The sequence below is a fragment of the Hemiscyllium ocellatum genome, chromosome 29, assembly GCF_020745735.1.
Source record: "Hemiscyllium ocellatum isolate sHemOce1 chromosome 29, sHemOce1.pat.X.cur, whole genome shotgun sequence".
NCBI lineage: Eukaryota > Metazoa > Chordata > Chondrichthyes > Orectolobiformes > Hemiscylliidae > Hemiscyllium > Hemiscyllium ocellatum.
Window position 1 is genome coordinate 23,527,935 of NC_083429.1, and position 25,076 is coordinate 23,553,010.

Consider the following 25,076-nt stretch of genomic DNA (forward strand, 5'->3'; position numbering starts at 1 on the left):
TTCGAGTTAGTTGCCTGTAATTGTGTGGCAAATATTGTCCGATTGAACAGGCTTCGACTCTCCTTAAGGGCGCTACATAAATGCACGTTGCTCCTTTCTCTCTGCAAGTTAGCAAAATGCATTGGAAAATTTGCATTTTAGGCATGTCTCTGAGAACCTGGAGGACGGGGGAAGGGGTGTTGGAGCTGACAGCTTTGGGGTTGGAACTCCAGTGAGCGTCAGTCGGACGGATGAGGAAGTAGTGGAGTAAGCTGGGTTGGCGTCTGCCTCGCCAGTGGATATGTGCGTGTGTGTATGTGTATCCGGCTCCGGATCCTGCCCGGGGAATAAGCGGATGGGGTGATACCGACAATTCCCCCTCTTCCCCAACCCTATGGGAACCAGCAGCACCGGGCATAACCCCCCGGCGGGGGAGCTCAGTCCGCCCCTGGAGGCGTGGACTTGTGGCTACTGCGGGAAGGACTCGTTCTGCGCTCAGGGTAAGAGACACAGACCGACAGAGAGAGAGAGAGAGAGAGAGAGGTACAATCCCGGTGAAAAGTCTGGTCAACAGGACAAGGACCGTGAGTGGGAGTTACAAGCCAAAAAAAATATGGGCGAGCAATCGTTACATCTTAATTGTATCTGTTCACTTGATACTTTGTATTTTGAAACAAACACAATGTATCCAACAACTGAAAGTGAAAATGCTCCAGTCACTGTTGGCTTGCTGGCATGGATTTGCCCTTGTTGTTAAGATTCTGTGTATTATCATGCTAATGACACCAGGTTATCGGTCTTGTGGACCTGTTGATTTCAGTTGCTACATGACAGGATGTGTTCTTCACCTTTTCCTGTTGCTCTTCTTCAGACTGTCCTCTTTTCTGTTTTGGCATCCGTTTCAGGATAGGAACTGAAGTCTGCAGTGACTTTCGCCCATAGGTCGAGTTCTTTTTTTCTCTCTCTCTGCGAAATGCCAAGAATATTTTCCATGTTTTCTTTTGTACTTATTTATTTTTATTTTTGCTCAGGTTTCCATGAGAACGTGCTTTTTTGTCGCGAGAGTAAACGCGAATGACGGTTTATGGCGTTCCACTGACATTTGCTGGTTGTATTTCAACTATGGGTTGAAGTAATGAAACATTATTTCAAAGCAGTGGATTTGCATCTTTGGTATGTTTGGATTACTCCCATTGTGGTTCTATCTTGTCCCCCCAGCTTTGAGAGCTGCAGATTTTCAGTGTGGAGTGAGGCTTGGTTGGCAGTCATACAAGTAGTGCCCTCGCTGAGCCCTGAACAGCAGTTTTGGTGTTCGTTTCTGTCTAATACTGTCGCCTGTCACGCTCTATCCTCCTAATGTCCTGATTTTTTAAAATCAGAAGTTGTGGGGACATTATCATTTGTACTCACCTTTTGTTGCATTGGCCAGATGCTGATAAATCTTAAAAAAAAGTATCTTTTTAAGGCAGAGCTGTGGAGATTTACGTTTTTTTTCTGAGGGTTGCTAACCTGTGGAATTCTCTTCCTCAGACAGATTAGAGGCTTGCTTATTACATTAATTCAAGGTTGAGTTAGATTCTCATTAGGTGAGAGAGCTATAGAGCTGTTCAGCATGAAACAATCCAACTGGTCCATGTCGATCAGATATCCTGACCTAATCCAGTCCCATTTGCCAACATTTGGCCCATATCCCTTTAAACCTTTTAAATGCATGTACCCATTCAAATGCCTTTTAAATGTTGTAATTATACCGGCCTCCACCACTTCCTCTGGCAGTCTGTTCTATACACATAATCTCTCTCTGCATGAAAAAGTTGCCCTTAGGTCCCTTTTAAATCTTTCCCCTCTCACCTTAAACCTATGTTCTCTAATTTTGGATTCCCCTACTTTGGGGAAAAGGATTTGTCTATTTATCTTATCGTTGCCTCTCATGATTTTATAAACCTCTATAAAATCACCCCTTAGCCCAAAGTTTGGGAGAAGATTTGTAGCTCGGGTGCTCGTTGTGGTTCTGTTCGCCAAGCTGGGAATTTGTATTGCAGACGTTTGGTCCCCTGTCTAGGTGACATCCTCAGTGCTTGGGAGCCTCCCAAGCACTGAGGATGTCACCTAGACAGGGGATGAAACGCCTGCAACACAAATTCCCAGCTCGGCGAACAGAACCACAAACTCCCCTTAGCCTCCACTCCGGGGAAAATAGCTCCAGCCTATTCGGCCTCTCCCTATAGCTCAAATCCTCCAACTCTGGCAACATTCTTATAAATCTTTTCTGAACACTTTCAAGTTTCACAACATCTTTCTGAGATGTATTTCAAAAGTGGCTTGTACAGCCACAACATGACCTCCCAACTCCAATACTCAATGCACTGACCAATAAAGATAAGCATATCAAGTGCTTGCTTCACTATCCTATATACCTGCGACTTCACTTTCAAGGAACTATGAACTTGCACTCCAAGGCGTCTTTGTTCGACAACATTCCACATCAGTCCCACCCTGATTTGCCTTAGCAAACTGCAACACCTCACATTTACTTAAATTAAACTCCATCTACTACTCCTCTGCCCACTGGCCCATCTGTTGTATTCTGAAATATCATTTTTTGCTGTGCATTACACCTCTGATTTTGGTGTCATCTGTCAACTTGCTAGGCATACCTCCTATGTTCACATTCATATCACTTATATAAATGACAATAAGTTGGGGGTTACATGGGACAGGCCAGAAAGTGTGGAGTAAAGCCCATAAGTAGATTGCTCATGATCTCTGTTCCATATATGTTCCTATGATGAGCCTTCATCCTGGTCTGACATTACAGTGGATTACCTGAGTGGATTTCTACTACACATCAGAGCACTGTTCAGATTCAACCACACTGGTTGAGGACTGGAATCACATAGAGGTCCAGACAGGGTAATCATGTCAGGTCACCTTCCTTTTAGAGAACTTCAGTGTTTTAAACAATTCAATATTTTCACTGTGATTTTTTATTGAGACCAGTTTTATTCTGTTCTTTAGATATTTTTCTAAACAACAGTTTAAAAATCTGACTTTAATTGAGTCAGAATTAAACTTGCATCATCTGGATTCTTGGACCTGGTCAGTTAATGTTACCACTGCACTATAATATCCTTCCATTTGTGTTCTTGCATGTTGAGTGTGAATAGACAATTGAACTGTAGTGCAGTGTTGAAGCCAAGCCAAATTCTGTCTCCATTCAATATTTAAATCCTTGCCTCTGTGTTGAGTATTGCTGAAGAGCTATCAGAAATTTTTATGGTTGTTTCACATTCCGCCAGGCAGAACGACTTTAATTGCAGCTCAGCTACTAAAAATAGGCCCATGTATTTGGGGGTTTCTATGGCTCAGTTGCTTGCTAATTGGTACTCTCTAATAAGATGATGCATGACTAATGGGTTGGTATCTATGTTGCCCATTGTTACCCAACCACATCATTCATTAGGGCAAGTGACCCCAATGTGTCACTGCACTGTAAGACCTTCTGAAACCTTACCTTTTGCCAATATGATTTTCATCTCCAATGAAACTCAAAGCTGAGTAGAGTTCACAAGAAATCCCAAGCAAAAACCCACCAAAGGCCTACTGTAAAAGATTGAAAACGGCAAGAACTGTGGATGCTGTAAATCAAAAACCAGAAATTGCTGGCAAAGCTCAGCAGGTCTGGCAGGATCTATGGAGCGAAATCAGAGTTAACATTTGGGGTCAAGTTCTGAGGAAGGAATTCTGATTTCTTTCCATAAATCCTGCCAGATCTGTTGAACTTTTCCAGCAATTTCTGCTTTGATTCAAGTGTAAAAGATTCCTGGCTTTGATGTCCACAAAACATTAAAGACATCTGCACAAACCTTACGCAAGTGTAGACTTTTTTAAAAAAAAAATTCTAGTGTGTGCCTGTGGTCACCCAAAGCAGGCTCTGCAGTATAAAATGAATCAAAGCCTGATTCACAAATAAGGAAACAGTCCACTGTCACTGCTGCAATTATCCAGATTAACCACTGAGCTGGGGGATTATATTAGTTGCTGTAAATTTTATATCAGTCAGAAACAAGGAACAAGACCACTCTGCACTTGCAAACATAAAGTCCCTGCAGTGACAGACAAATACCCCATATTTTGGCTCTAAGTTACAATTATGATTAAAGTGATGAAGTCTGAAATTAGAAAGATATCATGTCAAATACAAAGTCCTTTAATAAAGGAAGCAAAGTTCTGAATTTCATTTCCTTTTGATAGTTAGAAAGTAAAATGTTCATTGTTTAATTTTGAAATTGATGGACAAAAGTTTTGTTGGGAAAAGTGTAGAGTTTTATGTCTTCAGTTGATTTGTATTTTAAACATGTTTTTAATGGTTCTTTGTAATGTTTCATCATTGCTCAATGACATATGGTTGTCTCTCCTCAACCTCATTGATTTATAACAGGGTACACAAGTTGTATTGAGTTCAAAGGGTTTATTGAAACTACTGGTTAAATCTGCCTGTGTTAGACTGATTGCTCATTCTTGCTTCATTTATGTTTCAAGTTCAAGATGTAGTGAAACTTAGGATTATGTTTATTTAGCCTTGAAATATTTTCTTTCCATATTCCTGTACAACATACAATCCAGGCATTATTTGTCAGTGATGATGATCTCATTGAACAGCTGAATAGACCAGGAGGTATCACTGGGCATTGGGTCTCCCAGTTAATTGTTAAATTTTTTTATTCATTCTTGGGATCTGGATGTCAGTGATTAGGCCAGCATTTATTGCCCATTCCTAATTGCCTGGAGGCAGTAGTAAGAGGGAACTACATTGGTGTAGGCCAGACCCACATATAGACATCTGTTTCCTTCCCTAAAGGACATTAGTGAACCAGGTGGTCTTAGTTTCCTTATCCCTGATTGCATTTGACATGGTGGTGATGAACTGCCTTCCTGAACTGTTGTAGACCATTTGCTGAAGGTACACAATGCCATTAGGGTCGGAGTTACAGGATTTTTGCCCAGTGACCCTGACGAAACAGGGACATACTTCCAAGTCAGACTGTTGAGTAGCTTGGAGGGGAACTTACAGTTGGTAGCGTTCCCAAGCATCTACTCCCTTATTTAGATGATAGTGATCATAAGTTTGGAAGGGACACCTTAAGAAACTTTATCTTCTGGATAAGCATCGGTGGTGGAGGGAGTGGATATTTGTGGATGTGGTACCAATCAAGCGGACTGCTTTGTTTTTGATAGTGTCAAGCTTCTTGGGTATTTTGGGCATTGCACTCATTCAGGCAAGTTTTTGTCAGATTCCTGATCATCTTACGGGCAGGATTTGGGGAAATCAATAAGTAAATAACTTTATTGCAGGATATCTAGTCGCTGACATGCACTTGTAGCCACTGTCTTTATATGGCCAGACCAGTCAGTTGTTGATCAATGATAACTCCCAGGATGTTGGTAGTGGAGGATTCGGTGATGGTGATGTCATCGAATGTCAAAGGGCAATGGTTAGATTCTGTCTTTTTGCAGACGGTCACTACTTAGCACTTGCTAGCCAGAACGTTGATCTTGCCCAGGTCTTGCTGCATTCGGAAAGGACTGGTTTAGAAGACAGGCAGGAGGCTGGAAGAACACAGCAAGCTAGGCAGCATCAGGAGGTGCAGAAGTTGCTGCTTTGGGTGTAACCTTTCTTCAGGACCTGAAGTAGCATTGTACAATCTTCAATAAGCATTCCCTTTTCTGAACTTATGATGGAGGGGAGGTCACTGCAGCTGAAGATGGTTAGGCCTAAGAAACGTCCCTGAGAAACTCCTGCAGAGATGTCCTGGAGCTGAGATGACTGACCTCCAACAACCACAGCCATCTTTTCTGCTCGGTACGATTCCCATTGATTCCAGTTTTGCTCAGGCTTCTTGATGCCATTCTCAGACAAATGCAGCTTTGATGTGAAGAGGAATCACTTTTCCCTCACCTTTGGAATTCGGCTGTTTCGTCCATGTTTTGAGCTAAGACTCAATGAGATTAGGAGTTGAGTGATCCTGGTGGAACCCAAACTGAACATCAGCGAGCAGCTTATTGCTGAACCAGTTGCTGCTTGATAGCTCTGTTAATGATACTTTCTATCACTTTATGGCTGAGTAGACCAATGGGGCAGTAATTGGCAAGGTCGGATTTGTTCTGCTCTTTACCGAATCGAGCACACCACAGTCATTTTCCACATTGTTGAGTAGATGCCAATGTTGGAAGTGTTTGGCGAGGTGTGCAACAAATGATGGAGCACAAGTCTTCAGTACTATTAATGGAATGTTGTCAGGACCCATAGCTTTGGCAGCATCTGATGCCTCCAGGCATTTATTGATATCACATGGAGTGAATCGAATTAGTTGAAAACTGACATCTGTGATACTAGTTACCTCTAGAAGTGCACAATGCAATGAACCGCAGATACTCAAAGCACTCAGTAAATAAGAACTTTCTTGGCATCCTCTCAAAAAATAGTCAACAACTCTCTACTGCAGTAGATAGGGGGAGGCAATGGCCTAGTGGCATTATCATTAGATTACTAATCTAGAAACTCCAGTACTGATCTGAGGATCCTGGTTCACATCCCACCATGGCCAATAGTGCAATTTGGATTCCATTTAAAAATCTGGAATTAAGAATCTAATGTCCATGAAACGAACGTTGATTGACTGAAAAACCCATCTTGTTCACAAATGTGCTTTAGAGAAGGAAAAGCCACCCTTACTTAGTCTGGCCTACTATTGAATTTTCAGACCTGCAGCAATGTGGTGGGCAATAAATGCTGACCTAGCCAGTGACATCTACATCCCATGAATGAATTTTAAAAAGAAATGACTCCCTGGATGATGGTTAGTAAACTGGACGAATGCTGGTTGTTTTATGTTCAGCAATTCCTCTATCCTTTCTGCAAATCCTGGGATATATCATGGGTAACCTGGCCTGCTTAAATAGGTCTCCACTCCATTCCCTCACACTCTCTTTTTTTCCATGATGATAACTGTGCAGATGGAAACAAAAATAAAATCCACAGGCTTTTGGTTATTTATTATAGTCTGATTCCATTAAGTGCACACTTTATTTTGTTTGTTCTGTTCGTTTAATTCCTCCTTTGTCCTTCATGTTTGAGAGAAAGCTTCCAGCAGCAGCACAATGGAAAGAGAGGGAAAGGTATGGCTGATTTCTTATGAGTCAAACCTGTTCCTCATTATCTAAAAGCATTCTCACTAAATTTGTAATAAATGCTCCTGGTCACTCTACCTTCTGACTAAGTTTGGTGGTGTTGATGTGCAGGCCTCCTTCATAATTGCGAATAAAAGTCGCATTGTTGTGTCAAAAGTATGTCTTTCTTGGGGGGTGGGTCTCGCCTGTGTCTGAAATGTCATCTGTTAAAATATATAATTGCTAGACCATGGCATTTCACGCTGCCTCCAATGGAGATCTTCCTATTGCAGCCATGTCCTCTGAGCCCACATGTTATAATAGATTAGATTCGCTACAGTGTGGAAACAGGCCCTTCTGGCCCAACAAATCCACACCGACCCTCAGAGTATCCCACACAGCCCCATTTCCCTCTGACTAATGCGTCTAACACTATGGGCAATTTAGCATGGCCATTTCACCTAACTGGCACATCATGGGATTGTGGGAGGAAATCGGAGCACCCGGAGGAAACCTACACAGACACAGGGAGAATGTGCACATTCCACATAGACAGTCGCCCGAGGCTGGGATAGAACCCGGATCCCTGGTGCTGTGAGGCAGCAGTGCTTACCACTGAGCCACTGTGCTGCCCTAATGTCACCCAATATCACCCAATGGGTCAATTTTCGTGTTAAGTGAATTTGTGCTGAATGAGTTAAAATGTCACACAATGCACAGAAACCTATTTGTTCAAGACACACTTGTAGATTTCAGCACAATGTTTTAGGCTGACATTTCAGTGCATTGTGCTGCAATACCTCCGTAATCAGGTGTACTGACTTGTGAGTAAAACTGAGGTTTCGCTTGTCCTGTCGGGTTCCTGAAAGGTCTTGGGTACAATTTCAAAGTATAGCAGGATAATTCCCCCAGCTTCCTGGCTAATCTCTCTGTCTGTCTGTCTATCTATCTCTTATCTCTCTCTCTCTCTCTCTCTCTCATCAGCCAGCACCTGTAAAACCAGCTGATACTGTCACTATCACGTTGCTATTGGAAGCTTGTTATGTGCAAACTAACCTGCTCCATTTCCCACGTTTCAATATTAACTATAATGTCATTGGCTGTGCATGCTGTAATGAATCCTGTGATTGTGAAAAGAGCTATATAAATGCAAGCCTTTCTTCCGTAAACCATGGGAGCATTTACCCCAACCTAGATTACAACGGAGTGAGATAGTCATAGGAAACAGTCCAACTAGTCCGTGCTGAACATAATCTCAAACTGGACTATTCCTGTCTAACTACTCCTGACCCATATCCTTCCAATTCCTTCCTATTCATGTACTTATTAAATGTCTTCTAAATGATGTAACTGTGCCCATATCCACCCCTTCCTTAGGAAGTTTATTCCACATACAAATCACTGTGTTTTTAAAAAAAAATGCCCTCACTTTTTTTTAACAATCTCCCTTCTCTCACTTTTAAAAATGCATTCCATGTATTTTTGAAATCCCCATCTTAGGGAAAAGGTACCTGCCATGGACCCTAGCCGTACCTGTCATGATTTACAAATCTCTATCAGGCCACCTTGCAAACTCCTACGCTCCAGTGAAAATTGTCCTAACGTGTCCAGCTTTTGTTTATAACTGAAAACTTCCATACTCTGCAATATCCTGGTAAATCTCTTCTGAACCAGCTCCTGCTTAATAATATCCTTCCTATAATTGGGTGACCAGAACTGGGCATAATATTCCAGAAGAGATCTCACCACTACCCGGTACAACCTCAACATGACTTCCCAACCTCTATACTCAAAGGGCTGAGCATTGAAGGCCAGCCCGCTAAATGCCTTTTTATATCACCCTACCTACATGTGATGCAAACTTCAAAGAATTATGTGCTTGAACTCCGAGGTGTCTCTGCTCAATAACACTATCCAAGTGTCTAACATTAATTGAAATTGAAGGAGGGAACTTTGCTGGAGAAGACCTCTCTGCATTTCCCAGTGACAATTAGTGTGCATTCCAGTGACATATGGGCCAAACCCAGTTTGTGTGCGTGGGCTCTGCTACCAACAACACAAACTAGTTTTGAGGTGTGATGCTGATAAAATGTTTCAGTTTTTTAGATATAGAGAAACTATTTCCTGTGCTTGGGACATTCTGAATGACCAGGCACAATCTTAAGAATGGAGTTCAGTCATTCAGAAATAAAAGCAGAAAGCTCACTTGGATGCAGTTGCTAATAAGAATCTCCAACTGTGGCTGTTGGATCAATTGAAAATTTCAAAATAGAGATTAATAGATGATTTCTTGGTAAGAATATCAAGGGATATGAAGAGAATAAAATTGATTACAGTTTATCAGTGACCTAAATGATTAATTGCTGGACCAGGTCTGAGGAGCTGTTCTTGTCTCAGTGCCTCTGTGTAGAAATATGGGCTTCTTGCTCTTTTTAAAATAGTGAACTTGAATCTTTAACAGGCAGTTGTGACCACAGAACATAGGGGAAAAAGCGATGACTGCACATGACGGAGATCAGAGTCGGTGGAGGGCTTATGTCAGAAACATCGACTCTCCTGTTCCTCGGATGCTGCCTGACCTGCTGTGCTTTCCCAGCACCACATTCTTGACTGCAGGACAGGCCAAGTTATGGAGTCGTTGGGACCTCTTGTGCATAGTTGTTTTGGATTTATAGCAAGAACGCAATTGTACCTTTTGTTATAGGGTATCAAACATTCTCAACCATTCATTGTAATGCCACATACATTCCTTTGGTCATGATGATGACACGTTACAACACTCCTTTTTTCTGTTACCAACAATTCTGTATTCTGACAGTTGTTTCTGTAAAAGACATTTCTCTTGATCACATTCCTTTACTGTGTCCATTTTTACATCGAAGACCCCTTAGACTTTACAACCAATGGAAATATATTTCCTTATTACCTCCCAAAAGTCTTGCTAATTCAAAAAGCCTCTGAGTCTGCTGTGCCTTCATTTTCTCCTTGAAGATAATCCAGTATTTTGCATCTTTTCTCATAATTGCCAATTACTGTTCTTGATAGATTTAATCAGAATTATAAGCTATCCATTCCCTGAAGTTTGATATCTTTCTAAAATGGGATACCTATCTGTAGCGTAACCATTGTCTATTGCAAGTTTTATCATTATCCTTTCGTAAAATACTCAGCACTTCTATTTATAAAACTCTGATATTATTGATCATTCCATAATCTAGTCGATCTGCACTCTGTCACCTGGGGGAGCTGCGTGGTGGGATCCCATAGAAAATACCTCTTTTGACCATCAGTAGCTTTCCGTTGATTATACCTGTGCGTACGTTTGTGAGAAACAACTTGAATTTATAGAGCAGCTTCCATTATGTCTGCACAGCAGTTTACTGCCAATGAAGTATCTTTTGAAATGTAAACGCTGTTTTAATGCGGGGTGGAAGAAGGGGGAATGGGCCAGCCAAACTGCATGGAGCAAAGTTCACAAAAGCAGACAGGAGGTTCATGTGCAAGTTGGCCATTTTAATGATGCTGGCTAGCCAGGATATTGGTACACTCTCCTCTAAATTGTACCACAGGATGTTTTAATGAGGACAAATATGACATCACTTTCTCATCTGAAAGGTGGTTCCAAGCCCCTGCAAGTACCGGCCAAGATTTTGTTGTCAAGGCTTATAATGTGGCTTGAACACACAACCTACCAAATCCCCTGGGGCAATACTCTAGTGGCATCAAAGACTGATAAAACACAATGTGAGAGTGAATGCGAGAGTGAATTCAGGATGAGCTGTAAACCAGAGAAAATAGTGTCAATGGGAATAGAAGGCTGCTGGAGGGGTTACTCGCTGGTTTGACCCAGTAGGAACCTGCCACTCATTTCCATGGGGAATCAGACTGGTCAGCTTCTTAATGGCAGGAGACCATCTCCAACAACATTAGTGAATTGGATGGGGTTCTACACCAATTAAAGCTTCATTGTCACCATCACAGGGATAAGCTTTCAATTCCAGACTTATTTATTGAACTTCAATTCCAGGAGCTACCAGAGTGGAGTTTGCATCTATATTCTGAGGATATTAGCGTGGGCCTATGGGATTGGGAGCAGCTGCTGCTAAGGTGCTCTGGGGAACGATCATCATCTACTGAAATTAAATGGGGATTATCAGACCTTCTGACTGCCTCAAATATGCAAATATAATCTTGCTGGATAGAGTCAAACTCTGATGTTTGTTTGTTTCTCCAGATGCTACTGTACAGAACTGAACTGTCACTATGTACATACATATAAAGTTAATTTTATGAATAAAGTATATTTTTGAAATAACAAAATAAAAGCATGAACCTTTTGATTGCTCGTCTAATGATAAGCGATAGCTAATAATGATCAGAAATTTTTTTTTCAAAACGTTTTGTTAGTTTGATTGAAGAGAGAAAAGCAGACCACCAATACTTGAAGCTGTATGAAGAGCTTTGTTGTAACTTTCTTTTCTGAAAGGTTGCCATGATCCATACAGCAGGAAATTGTTATGGTTCCATTTCTATGTCACTACTCTGCTGCAGTTAGTCTGCTGTGTATGTACATGTATAGGCCTGTGGGCACATGTGGGTGTGTAGTATTAAAAGCTGTTTCATCTCCAATACAGTTTTTAGATGTTTGAGATGCCATGGTGTCAGTCATCTGTCGGCAGGAAGTACAGGGAGAGATAGACTGTCCCTTTAAGACATATAATTTTAATCTCTAACCACAAAATCGAATCCTTTTTGAAAGCACTTAAGCAGGTGTCATTGCTCCTCCTACTTCTTGCAAAAATCATGTTCTCCTGAAGTTTTGGCTCCCTCATTTTCAATTCCATTTTTTTCATGAACTGGAGGACATGTCTTGATTTTGTTAGTTTCTGAAATAAGCTTTTATATGATTTATTGGAGTCAGTAAGCTTTTATTTTTCAATATCTTCCCAACTTTTTGAAGAGTATTGATCTTGCTGACTGATGTCAAATAAGCAGAATCAGAATCCCTACAGTGTGGAAACAGGCCCTTCGGCCCAACAAGTCTACACCGACCCACCCAGGCCCACTCCTCTAACCTATATTTATCCCTGACTGCACATCTAACCTGCACATCTTTGTGACTGTGGGACGAAACTGGAGCATCTGGAGAAAACCCATGCAGGTACTGGGAGAATGTGCAAACTCCACACAGACAGTCGCCTGAGGCTGGAATCGAATCCGGGTCCCTGGCTCTGTGAGGCAGCAGTGCTAACCACTGAGCCACCAGATGATGTAATGCACGGAGGAGTAGGGGCCTGAGATAGTTGGTGGGGGGGGGGAACTAGGGATAGATTGTGGAGTCCAGTGCCTCAGTGACTTGGCATTTATACTTTGTGGCCTCCAAAAAAAAATTTCTTCTTGTAAGGTCTCTTAACCTCTGAAGTCTTTAGTTCTTTCTCGTGGCTTTAACTCCATACTTTTGATCTCTAGTGTACTTGAACACTTTTCAGCATATAGCACTTTTCAGTGTTTAGAATTGTAGTCATCACTTTAATGTGGGTAATGCAATAGTCAATTTGCACACAGTGAGTTCCTGCAAACAACAATGAGAGAAAGACTGAATAATTTGCATTAAGGTTGTTGATTGAAGGATAAATATTGGCCAGCACGCAGAGGATAACTCTCCTCTGCTTTTTCAAAATTATGTCATTGAAACTTTAACTAGAGAGGATAGATGCGGCTTCAGTATAATGTCATGTCAGGAGAGTCCCTTCCAATTTCGTCACTGGCTGCACAGACCTCCGAGATCCATACACTGGAAGTCAGTGCTGCAATCTGCGTGCTAATGCCAATTGCTGTGCGTGAAGGGAGCATTGACCATCAGGATTTCCAACAATGTTGCACTCCCTCAGCACTACACTGGAAAACCAAATTGGATTATAGGCCCAAGTCTCTGGAACACTGATTGCACATACACTGGCTTATGGTAATGGTCTTTGTTGCTGATCAAGTGGGGAATATCTCGTGAAAATATAAAGTTCTGAATGTAGTGAAAGCAGTGCAGAGTGCCGCTTGATGCATTTTACTCAGTAGCTGTACTTTGTTCTGCAGGTCTCATGGCTCACAAGTTGTCTGTCCACGATTACCAGCTGCTGCTGAACAAAGGCTGGGTCAGGTGAGTGACTGACTGTTGGTGAATTGAAATCCAGAACATTTAAAACCCCGAACCTGATGCAGAGCAAGTTTTCTTTGAAATCAGTCATGGGATGAGGGCATTGCTGACTGGATTTGCATTTATTGCCTGTCGCAGAGGACAGCTAAGAGTCTGGAGTTGCATGTTGTCCAGTCTAGGTAAGGATGGCAGTTTCCTTCCCTAAAGGACACTCGTGAACCAGATGGGGTTTTTATTCAACAATTGAATAAAATTAAACTCTTAATTCCAGATTTTTGTTATTGAATTCAAATTCCATCATTTGCCATGATGGGATTTGAACTTGGGTTCTCAGAACATTACCTGGGTCTCTGGATTAACAATCCAGTGATAATATCACTTGGCCATTGCCTTCCCTATTAAATTAAAGTTACTTAGAGTTGATGTTTCCTAAAACAATGTCTATCTTTATTCTTTCTGATAATCCCACATACTGTCTGGATGTTCAGTGAGAAGCACATTGTCCTGCACAGCACTGAAAAATAAGGGCTGCAGAAGTCTTCTAGTTAATACTCTGTCTATACTCAGCTTGGCAATCTTGGTTGAGATGATGCAGGTAATATCAGTGATCTTGGCAGGATTCCTGCTCTCAAATGAGTAACCTAGCAACCCCTGTGATCCCTTATGATCCAGTACATTGCTAATCTGTATGTACCTTTCTGTCTGTTGACTGTGAATGTTTGGACCAAGCTAGTTTAGTTTCTCACCTAATGTCAAAGATACAAGGGTCAACACGCTGTGTCCAAGCGTGACTAGCATTTGTTGGAAGTGAAATACTCTGAGCGCCTACAGTCATGATCAATGTGACTCATTGAGTAGAACAGATTGTATTTGCATTTGTGTTGCAGCTTAGGGAATTATTTAAGTGTCTTTAAGGATTTTAAAGAATCTGATAAATCAAGCAGAAAGAAACTGGTTTGAATGGAATCCATTAAAAGTAGGGAATTTTAAGGTTATTAAAATGAGAGCTTAGGCGCTTGATGTTATGAAACATTTCTTCTCACAGTGGTGTAATCTGGAACTCTTTCCCACTTTTAAAAACAAATCTCTTATGTTAACTGGAAGTATCGAACTCGGACTTGTACTGTATTAGGGAAGGTTGTTAAAGGACCTGGAACCAAGGCAAGGTAAATGGACATATGAATAGGATCATATTAAGTGGTAGGACAGGCTAGAGGAGCTGAAAAGATTTTCCATTCCCTCCCACACCCAAGAACTTCAGACCCTGGAACAATCTTATTGTTATGTTACAGAGCTGCACATCACAGAACATAAATAGCAGAGTGTGGGCAGACTTAGGGTAGACAGGAACACACCAAGTTATTCAGGTCTGGAAAGGTGGAGAGCACTCCTGGAAATGAACACCAAAAGATAAATTAGTTCTTTGCTTATGTAATTATAAGCTCAGTCTGGTGTATCTATGATTTACCAGCTACGGTAATATTCAGTGTTAATGCACAGTAAAAAGTAACTTTGAAGTCTGAACCTCAAGACCTCCTCCTCATCCAGTCTGTCTTTGCACCAAGCTGTGCTGTTTCAAACCACTCAACAAAATGCCCCTATTCCTATATTCTTGGTTCCTCATGGGATGAACTGTTACTGGAAAAAGAGCTAATCTCTGAAATAAGGAAGAAGTCTCCCTCTCAAATATCTCTAGGCTTTCGTAGGGTTATTGACTGATGACAGACTGGGACAAATGGTTAAGTTAAAATATTTTTAGAAATAAAATTATTATAGGCAAACAAATTTCTGTCAATTAACTGGTGTCCTTTGTGGGTTAGAATTATATGCTGTTCCTGATCTCCAACTTCCTGTCCTAAGTCTCTCAGAATCTTTGATATAGAAAAACAAGACCATATATTTAGTAGAGGATAAATCCTGCGACTCTGGCACCTCATGGTAAAATATGCAGCACCAGACTTTGGGTACACGGTTGTTTTCACTTTTGAGGCTAATTGCTGTCAGACTGTCTTCCTAGTATTTGAGCATTTGAAAGTCAGTTGGAGTAGGGATGTGCACTTTGGGTCTGATGAATGCTCCTTCTCATGAAACTGTGGCCAGGGATGGAGTCTTGCGAAGCAATCTCTGTGGCCTGCTTTAATTCTAGGAAGCTCTGAACATCTACAGCAAACAGTCTGGATTGTGGATTCTGTCTGATTTTTCTCAGTGTGCTGCTAAGCTTCATCCAGTTTCATATCATTCTCTCCTCTTTCCACACCCACTTTTGCCCTTTCTTTCTCGAACTCTCTGTTGCCAGATATTTCTGTTTCCCTCTCTCTGTCTCTCTCCCTCCCTCGCTGTCTCTCTCTCTCTTTTCCCCCCACCTCTCCATTTCTCTCTCTCTCTCTCTCTCTCTCTCTCTCTCTCTCTCTCTCTCTCTCTCTTTTCCCCCTACCTCTCCATTCCCCTCTCTGTCTTTGTCCGTCTCTGTGTCTTCCCCTCTCTCTCTGTCGCTCTCCCGCTCTTTGTCTCTACATCTCTGTTGTTCTCTGTGTCTCACGGCTCTGTCTCCCTCTCTGCTGTGTCTCCCTCTTTTGCAAGTAGTGTATAACTGATGTACAGTGCTTCTTAGATTTTCTAACTTGCTTTACCTTCTACAACCTGACCAGATTTGTTCTACTCCGTAAGAGAGTTTTTGATAATAGGTCAGCAATGATTTTGAAGTCAGAAGCAGACTGTAAATTTTGGAAAGATCAGGGAAAGACCATTTTCCACTGAAACTTGAACATTTTACAATCCAGGTTAACTCATTACAATTGCTGCAGGGTGTTATCTGGATAGGCTGGGAATTTAATTTCCTTGGAGTGTAGGTTGTTGAGGGGTGATCTTACAGAGGTTTATAAATTCATGAGAGTTTTCGATAAGGTGAATAGCAAAGGTCTTTTTCTGAGGATAGGGGAGTTCAAATCTAGGGGGCATTGGATTAAGGTGAGATGAGAAGGATTTTAAAAAGGACCTGAGGGGCAGCTTTTTCAAGCAAAGGGTGGTGTGTTTATGGAATGAACTGCCAGAGGAAAGTGGTGAAAGCAGGTACAATTACAACAAAAAAAACACTGCATTTTACTCCGAGCACTGTTAGTCAGCCAGCACCACGAGAAATCACGACTGAGGAGTTTCAATCCAATTACAAATCTGAAATCTACAGCTAATACCGATGCAATGTTTAGCAATTCAGAAACTGACCTGTAAATCTTTTTGTTACACTTTTATCTTTTTGGACTCCCCTTTCATTTTTAGTCTGTGGATGGTATATTGTATTACTGAACTGTACTTGGCAACACACTGAGAAAAGATAGACAAAATCCACAATCCAAACTGTTTGCTGAGGATGTTCAGAGCTTCCTAGAATTAAAGCAGGACACAGAGATCATTTTGCAAATTGGACCATATGGCCTGTTTCCACACTATAGTGATTCTACAATCTATAAACATTTAAAAGGCATTTGAATATGTCCATGAATATTGGTGGCTCAGTGGTTAGCTCTGTTGCCTCAGAGTGCCAGGGACCCGGGTTTGATTCCATTCTGGGGTGGTTAGCACTGCTACCCCTAGTGCCAGGGACTTGGGTTTGATTCCACCTCTAGTGACTGTCTGTGTGGAGTTTGCACATTCTCTCAGCATCTGCCTGGGTTTTCTCTGGGTGCTCCAGTTTCCTCCCTCAGTCCAAAGGTGTGCAGGTTAGGGTGAACTGATCATGCTAAATTGCCCATCATTTTCAGGAATGTGTAGGTTAGGTGCATTGGTCAAGGGTAAAATATTGGGTAGGGGGAATGGGTCTGTGTGGGTTACTCTTCAGAGGGTCAGTGTGGACTTGTTGGGCCAAAGGGCCTGTTTCCACATTGTCAGGATTCTATGATCTATGAATATTTAAAAGGCATTTGAATATGTACGTGAGTAGGAAAGGTTTAGAGGGATGTAGGCCAAATGCAGGCAAGTGGGTTTAGTTTTTTTCAGGAAACATGTTGACATGTACTGGTTGGACCGAAGGATCTGTTTCCATGCTGTTTGGCTCTATAGTCAAAAGAAGTGGCGCTGGAAAAGCACAGCAGGTCAGGCAGCATTTTTGATAAGGGCTTATGTCTGAAACATTGATTCTCCTGCTCCTAGGATGCTGCCTGACTTGCTGTGCTTTTCCAGCACCGCACTCTCCGACTCTGACTCTCCAGTATCTGCAGTCCACACTTTTTCTGACTCTGTAAGTTAAGACCAGTTCCCGGTGAGATTTCCCAAGTTGTTGTGATGCTAGGCTGGCTACATCAAACTGTAAAGCTCCGGGTAAGGACAGCTGTAATAGGTCCCCTTGGTTATTCACACAACACATCCACTTGGTTTCGAGAATTTTAAAAGGATCCCTTTCCTTTGTGGATATATTTTTTTTCTCCCAGATCCATATGAACCCATATCTTAAAAGAAGCCAATCTTATTGAACTTTCATAAATTAATAAATGTGCATATATTCATTATTTAACATGAGAATCCTTCAGGAATTAGATAACAAGAATCCAGAGAAAGTATATTCCTGTCAGGGTGAAAGGGAAGGCTGGTAGGTATAGGGAATGCTGGATGACTAAAGAAATTGAGGATTTGGTTAAGAAAAAGAAGGAAGCATATGTCAGGTATAGACAGGATAGATTGAGTGAATCCTTAGAGTATAAAGGAAGTAGGAGTATACTTAAGAGGGAAATCAGGAGGGCAAAAAAGGGACATGAGATAGCGTTGGCACATAGAATTAAGGAGAATCGAAGGGTTTTTACAAATATATTAAGGACAAAAGGGTAACTAGGGAGAGAATAGAGCCCCTCAAAGATCAGCAAGGCGGCCTCTGTGTGAAGCCGCAGAAAATGGAGGAGATACTAAATAAATATTTTGCATCAGTATTTACTGTGGAAAAGGATATGGAAGATATAGACTGTAGGAAAATAGATGGTGACATCTTGCAAAATGTCCAGATTACAGAGGAGGAAGTGCTGGATGTCTTGAAACGGTTAAAGGTGGATATATCTCCAGGACCTGATCAGGTGTACCCGAGAACGTTGTGGGAAGCTAGAGAAGTGATTGCTGGGCCTCTTGCTGAGATAGTTGTATCATCGATAGTCACAGGTGAAGTGCCAGAAGACTGGAGGTTGGCAAACGTGGTGCCACTGTTTTAAGAAGGGCGGTAAAGACAAGCCAGGGAATGAGAGACCAGTGAGCCTGACCTCAGTGGTGATCAAGTTGTTGTAGGGAATCCTGAGGGACAGGATGTACATGTATTTGGAAAGGCAAGGACTAATTAGGGATAGTCAACATGGCTTTGTGCGTAGGAAATCATGTCTCATAAACTTGATTGAGTTTTTTGAAGAAGTAACAAAGAAGATTGATGAGGGCAGAGTAATAGATGTGATCCATATGGACTTCAGTAAGGTGTTCGACAAGGTTCCCCATGGGGACTGATTAGCAAGGTTAGATAGACAATAGACAATAGGTGCAGGAGTAGGCCATTCTGCCCTTCGAGCCTGCACCACCATCAATATGATCATGGCTGATCATCCTTAATCAGTATCCTGTTCCTGCCTTATTTCCATAACCCTTGATTCCACTATCCTTGAGAGCTCTATCCAACTCTTTCTTAAATGAATCCAGAGACTGGACCTCCACTACCCTCTGGGGCAGAGCATTCCACACAGCCACCACTCTCTGGGTGAAGAAGTGTCTCCTCATCTCTGTCCTAAATGGTCTACCCCGTATTTTTAAGCTATGTCCTCTGGTTCGGCACTCACCCATAAGTGGAAACATGTTTCCTGCTGCTAGAGTGTCCAATCCTTTAATAATCTGATATGTCTCAATCAGATCACCTCTCAGTCTTCTAAACTCAAGGGTATACAAGCCCAGTCGCTCCAGTCTTTCAGCGTGAGATAGTCCCGCCATTCCAGGAATTGACATCGTGAACCTACGCTGCACTCCCTCAATAGCCAGAATGTCTTTCCTCAAATTTGGAGACCAGAACTGCACATAGTACTCCAGGTGTGGTCTCACCAGGGCCCTGTACAGTTGCAGAAGAAACTCTTTGCTTCTGTACTCAATCCCTCTTGTTATGAAGGCCAGCATGCTATTAGCCTTCTTCACTACCTGCTGTACCTGCATGCTTACCTTCATTGACTGATGTACAAGAACACCCAGATCTCTCTGTACTGTCCATTTACCTAAATTGATTCCATTTAGGTAGTAATCTGCCTTCCTGTTCTTGCCACCAAAGTGGATAACCATATATTTATCCACATTAGACTGCATCTGACCAATCACCTAGCCTATCCTCCTCACATTTCATCCTGCCACCCAGCTTAGTATCATCAGCAAATTTGCAAATGTTATTACTAATACCATCTTCTATATCATTAACATATATTGTAAAAAGCTGCGGTCCCAGCACTGATCCCTGCGGTACCCCACTGGTCACTGCCTGCCATTCCGAAATGGAGCCGTTTATCACTACTATTTGTTTCCTATCAGCCAACCAACTTTCAATCCAAGTTAGTACTTTGCTCCCAATACCATGCACCCTAGTTTTGCTCACTAACCTTAAATGTGGGACTTTATCAAAAGCTTTCTGAAAGTCCAGGTACACTACATCTACTGGATCTCCCTCGTCCATCTTCAGAGTTATATCCTCAAAAAATTTCAGATTAGTCAAGCATGATTTCCCCTTCATAAATCCATGCTGACTCTGACCTATCCTGTTACTACTATACAAATGTGTCGTAATTTCATCCTTTATAATAGACTCCAGCATCTTTCCCACCACTGAGGTCAGACTAACTAGTCTATAATTTCCTGCTTTCTCTCTCCCACCTTTCTTAAAACATGGTACAACATTAGCCACCCTCCAATCTGCAGGAACTGATCCCGAATCTATCGAACTCTGGAAAATAATCACCAACGCATCCACAATTTCTCGAACCACCTCCTTCAGTACCCTGGGATGTAGACCTCCTTCAATACCCAGGGACTTATCGACCTTCAGACCGAACAGTCTCTCCAACACCAATTCCTGGCAAATATAAATTCCCTTCGGTTCAGGTCCTTCAGTCACTGTTACCTCGAGGAAATTGCTTGTGTCTTCCCCAGTGAACACAGATCTGAAGTACCAATTTAATTCTTCTGCCATTTCTTTGTTCCCTGTAGTATATTCCCCTGTTTCTGTCTTCAAGGGCTCAATTTTAGTCTTAACCATTTTTTTTGCCTTTCACATACCTAAAAAAACTTTTACAATCCTCCTTTATATTTTTGGAATCTCATGGAATTAAGGTAGAACTAGCTATTTGGATACAGAACTGGCTCAAAGGTAGAAGACAGTGGGTGGTGGTGGAAGGTTGTTTTTCAGACTGGAGGCCTGTGACCAGTGAAGTGCCACAAGGATCGGTGCTGGGTCCTCTACTTTGTGTCATTTACATAAATGATTTGGATGCGAGCATAAGAGGTACAGTTAGTAAATTTGCAGATGACACCAAAATTGGAGGTGTAGTGGACAGCGAAGAGGGTTACCTCAGATTAGAACAGGATCTGGACCAGATGGGCCACTGGGCTGAGAAGTGGCAGATGGAGTTTAATTCGGATAAATGCGAGGTGCTGCATTTTTGGAAAGGAAATCTTAGCAGGACTTATAACTTAGTGGTATGGTCCTAGGGAGTTTTGCTGAACAAAGAGACCTTAGAGTGCAGGTTCATAGCCCCTTGAAAGTAGAGTCGCAGGTAAATAGGATAGTGAAGAAGGCGTTTGGTATGCTTTCCTTTATTGGTCAGAGTATTGAGGTCATGTTGCGGCTGTACAGGACATTGGTTAGGCCACTGTTGGAATATTGCCTGCAATTCTGATCTCCTTCCTGTAGGAAAGATGTTGAGAAACTGGCAAGGGTTCGGCCCATTGGCCCATCTGGTCAAGATCCTGTTGTAATCTGAGGTAACTCCATTGGTCACAGGCCTCCAGTCTGAAAAACAGCCCTCCACCACCACCCTCTGCCTTCTACCTTTGAGCCAGTTCTGTATCCAAATGGCTAGTTCTCCCTGTATTCGGTGGAATCTAACCTTGCTAACCAGTCTCCCATGGGGAACCTTGTCGAACACCTTACTGAAGTCCATATAGATCACGTCTACTGCTCTGCCCTCATCAATCTTCTTTGTTACTTCTCAAAAAACTCAATCAAGTTTGTGAGACATGATTTCTACACACAAAGCCATATTGACTGCCCCTAATCAGCCCTTGCCTTCTCAAATACATGTACATCCTGTCCCTCAGGATTCTCTCCAACAACTTGCCCACCACCGACGTCAGGCTCAATGGTCTATAGTTCCCTGGCTTGTCCTTACGACCTTTCTTAAACAGTGATACCACGTTAGCCAACCTCCAGTCTCCAGCACCTCACCTGTGACTATCCATGATACAAATATCTCAGCAAGAGTCCCAGCAATCACTTCCCAAGCTTCCCACAGAGTTCAAGGATACACCTGATCAGGTCCTGGGGATTTATCTACCTTTAACCGTTTCAAGACATCCGGCATGTCTTCCTCTGTAATCTGGACATTTTGCAAGATGTCACCATCTATTTCCCTACAGTCTATATCTTCCATATCCTTTTCCACAGTAAATACTGAAGCAAAATACTCATTTAGTATCTTCCCCATTTTTTGCAGCTCCTCACAAAGGCCGCTTTGCTGTTCTTTGAGGGGCCCTATTCTCTCCCTAGTTACCCTTTTGTCCTTAATATATTTGTAAAACCACTTTTGGATTCTCCTTAATTCTATTTGCCAAAGCTATCTCATGTCCCCGTTTTGCCCGCCTGATTTCCCCCTTAAGTATAATCCTACTTCCTTTATACTCTTCTAAGGATTCACTTGATCTATCCTGTCTATATCTGACATATGCTTCCTTCTTTTTCTTAACCAAACTCTCAATTTCTTTAGTCATCCAGCATTCCTTATATCTACCAGCCTTCCCTTTCACCCTGACAGGAATATACTTTCTCTGGATTCTCGTTATCTCATTCCTGAAGGCTTCCCATTTTCCAGCCGTCCCTTTACATGCAAACAACTGCCCCCAATCATCTTTTGAAAATTCTTGCCTAATACCATCAAAATTGGCCTTTCTCCAGTTTAGAACTTCAAATTTTAGATCCGGTCTACCCTTTTCCATCACTATTTTAAATCCAACAGAATTATGGTCGCTGGCCCCAAAGTGCTCCCCCACTGACACCTCAGTCACATGTCCTGCCTTATTTCCCAAGAGTCGGTCAAGTTTTGCACCTTCTCTTATAGGTGCATCGACATACTGAATCAGAACATTTTGTTGTACACACTTAAGAAGTTCCTCTCCATCTAAACCTTAACACTATGGCAGTCCCAGTCGATGTTTGGAAAGTTAAAATCCCCTATCATAACCACCCTAGTATTTTTACAGATAGCTGAGACCTCCTTACAAGTTTATTTCTCAATTTCCCTCTGACTTTTAAGGGGTTGCTTGTGCATCTTTTATTGAAATGGGAAAAAGTGTAATGAAAGTTCAATAGACTCATAGATCCAAGGGAATAATAGCATTCAAACTGATGGAAAATGAAACTGGTCTATTTTATGTCAAGAGATTTGAAAATTGAAAGGTTGTTTTTGCAACCAATGTGAGGGAGCATTAGTAGTTCTGTGAGGATGTGAAATGTTTACAGTCTTCTTCATGGCATGATGTTTCACATCAAGGTGAACTACAAACCATTCCATAAGTATCAAAAGGGATCTTCATGTATTCAACTACTCAGGCTCAGTCTCATGGGATATGACTGTGGAATATTACAGGCAAGGTGCAAATAACATTGGGTACACTCTCTCAAGGGCACCAGTGGATTGAGTAGCAAAAGAAGGTCTTATTCTTCTGGTGATAACTAACACTGAGGAAAATCTCAGGGATTTTTGTGCAGCTCTGTAATCTGACCAGGAGTGGACAATGGTCAGAAAATGCTGTCAACAAAGGTGGTTGAAATGTGTTTCAGGCCAGAAGAAATGCTGGACAATAGCCAAAGGCTTTATCGAAGTACAACTACAATGGTCATTCCACAGTCAATGCAAAGTGAAATCCTACAGAAACTCCATGAGGTGATATCTCCGCTATTATAAAGTATAGAGCAAAACCTCAATGATCAGTGTGGTGACCAGATATTTCAAATAACGTTACAGCATTATATTTTGTCTGATGGACGAAATGCCGACAGAACCAATGGATTCATCAAAATTTTCCAAAAGGCCAGAAACAGAATCTTTAGAGCAAAGCTGTGTTTAGTTCTATTAACGATGGATTGAGGTAGCAAGACTTTGTTCAGTCACTGCAGTGACCAAAGTGCGGCAAGGACTTTAGTGCCCAGTTTCCTGGAAGAGTCGAATATCAGACAATGTACCTCAATTTGTGAATGAACATTTCAGGAAATACATTTTGGATGCTGATATCAACCCAATGACAAGTTCTCTGCTCTATCTTCAGTGGAGTGGAGAGATGGAAAATGCAGTCAGTCTGTGAAATTAATTTTATAAGAATCCAGACTGGGAATTAGCTCTTCTCCATTTATTGAGTAATGGGTCCCCATTGGCAGGACTGTTAAGGGAGACAAGATTAAAAAACATGTACCAGTCTTAGATTGCGACCTGAAGTCAAACACAGCCTCTCAAGACTGTGAGACAGTTAATCCATTGGAGAAAAGCAACAGTAAAAAGCAACTGAGCTGTCGGTTGAAAACCCCATCAAACTCCAAGCCAAGGCAGAAAATCTGGTTGAGAGTGTGGAAGTCCAGAGGTCAGCAGAAAATTAGATCAGCCAAGACATTTTATATTGTCAGAATGCCCAGAGGGACAAAAGGAACAGGAAGGCATTGATCTCACTTGATTTAAGAAGTGAACCAGCATGATTATTACAGAAACCAGAACAGAAATTGCTGGGAAAATTTGAGCAGATCCGGCAGCATCTGTGGAGAGAGATCAGAAGTAATGTTTCAGATCGAGTGACCTTTCTTCAGAACTGATTTCCAATATCTGCAGTTCTTTTGCTGCTTTCTTTTTAATGGTTATTGCAGAATATGGGACAATCCGATCTAAGCGACGTTGGGCAGTGATACGTACAGAGTGGTACGACCAATCCAGACATGGTCTACAAGACCAAAATCTAGAGCCAAACTCCCTTCAAAATCCATTCATGACATTTCAGCTTGGCAGCTCACCTTGACATGTGAGATTGTAGGGAGAGGCAAATGGGGATAACATGGTAATCATAAGACTACTAACAGTCTGTGTAATCCTTGACACCATAAGTAAATGTTTGGAATAATGCCCACCAAGTAGAGAGAAACATAGAAGAAGATGTGGTGTAAAGAAATTAAGGGAGGGATGGTGTGGTTTGGGAATTTCAACTGACTCCCTCCATTGCTGGGAGAAAGTGAGGACTGCAGATGCTGGAGATCAGAGTCAAAAGGTGCAGCACTGGAAAAGCACAGCTGGTCAGGCAGCATCCGAGGAGCAGGAGAATCGACGTTTAGAGCGTAAGCTCTTTAAAAGGAAAGAACATTCCTTATGCTCAAAACGTTGACTCTCTTACTCCTCAGATGCTGCCTGACTGGCTGTGCTTTTCAGTGCCACATGTTTTGACTCCTTCTATTACTGCACTCAGCATTACTTAATGACAGTGACAGGTATGGTACTGTGCTGATTCAGGGTGCTCAGGGTCACAGCACTGC

At 41.9% G+C, this 25,076-nt stretch overlaps 1 protein-coding gene across 3 annotated transcripts in view; it reads left to right on the forward strand.

Annotated features, from left to right (window-relative positions):
* Positions 1-237: 237 nt before the first annotated feature.
* Positions 238-25,076, forward strand: part of LOC132829617 (arginyl-tRNA--protein transferase 1-like) — a 77,702-nt gene continuing 52,863 nt past the window's right edge. For all 3 annotated transcript variants that reach the window (XM_060846914.1, XM_060846916.1, XM_060846915.1), the window contains exons 1-2: positions 238-479; positions 13,240-13,303. In XM_060846914.1, the coding sequence (XP_060702897.1) occupies positions 374-479; positions 13,240-13,303 (170 nt within the window). In that variant the 5' untranslated portion in view covers positions 238-373. The remainder of the gene's footprint in view (positions 480-13,239; positions 13,304-25,076) is intronic.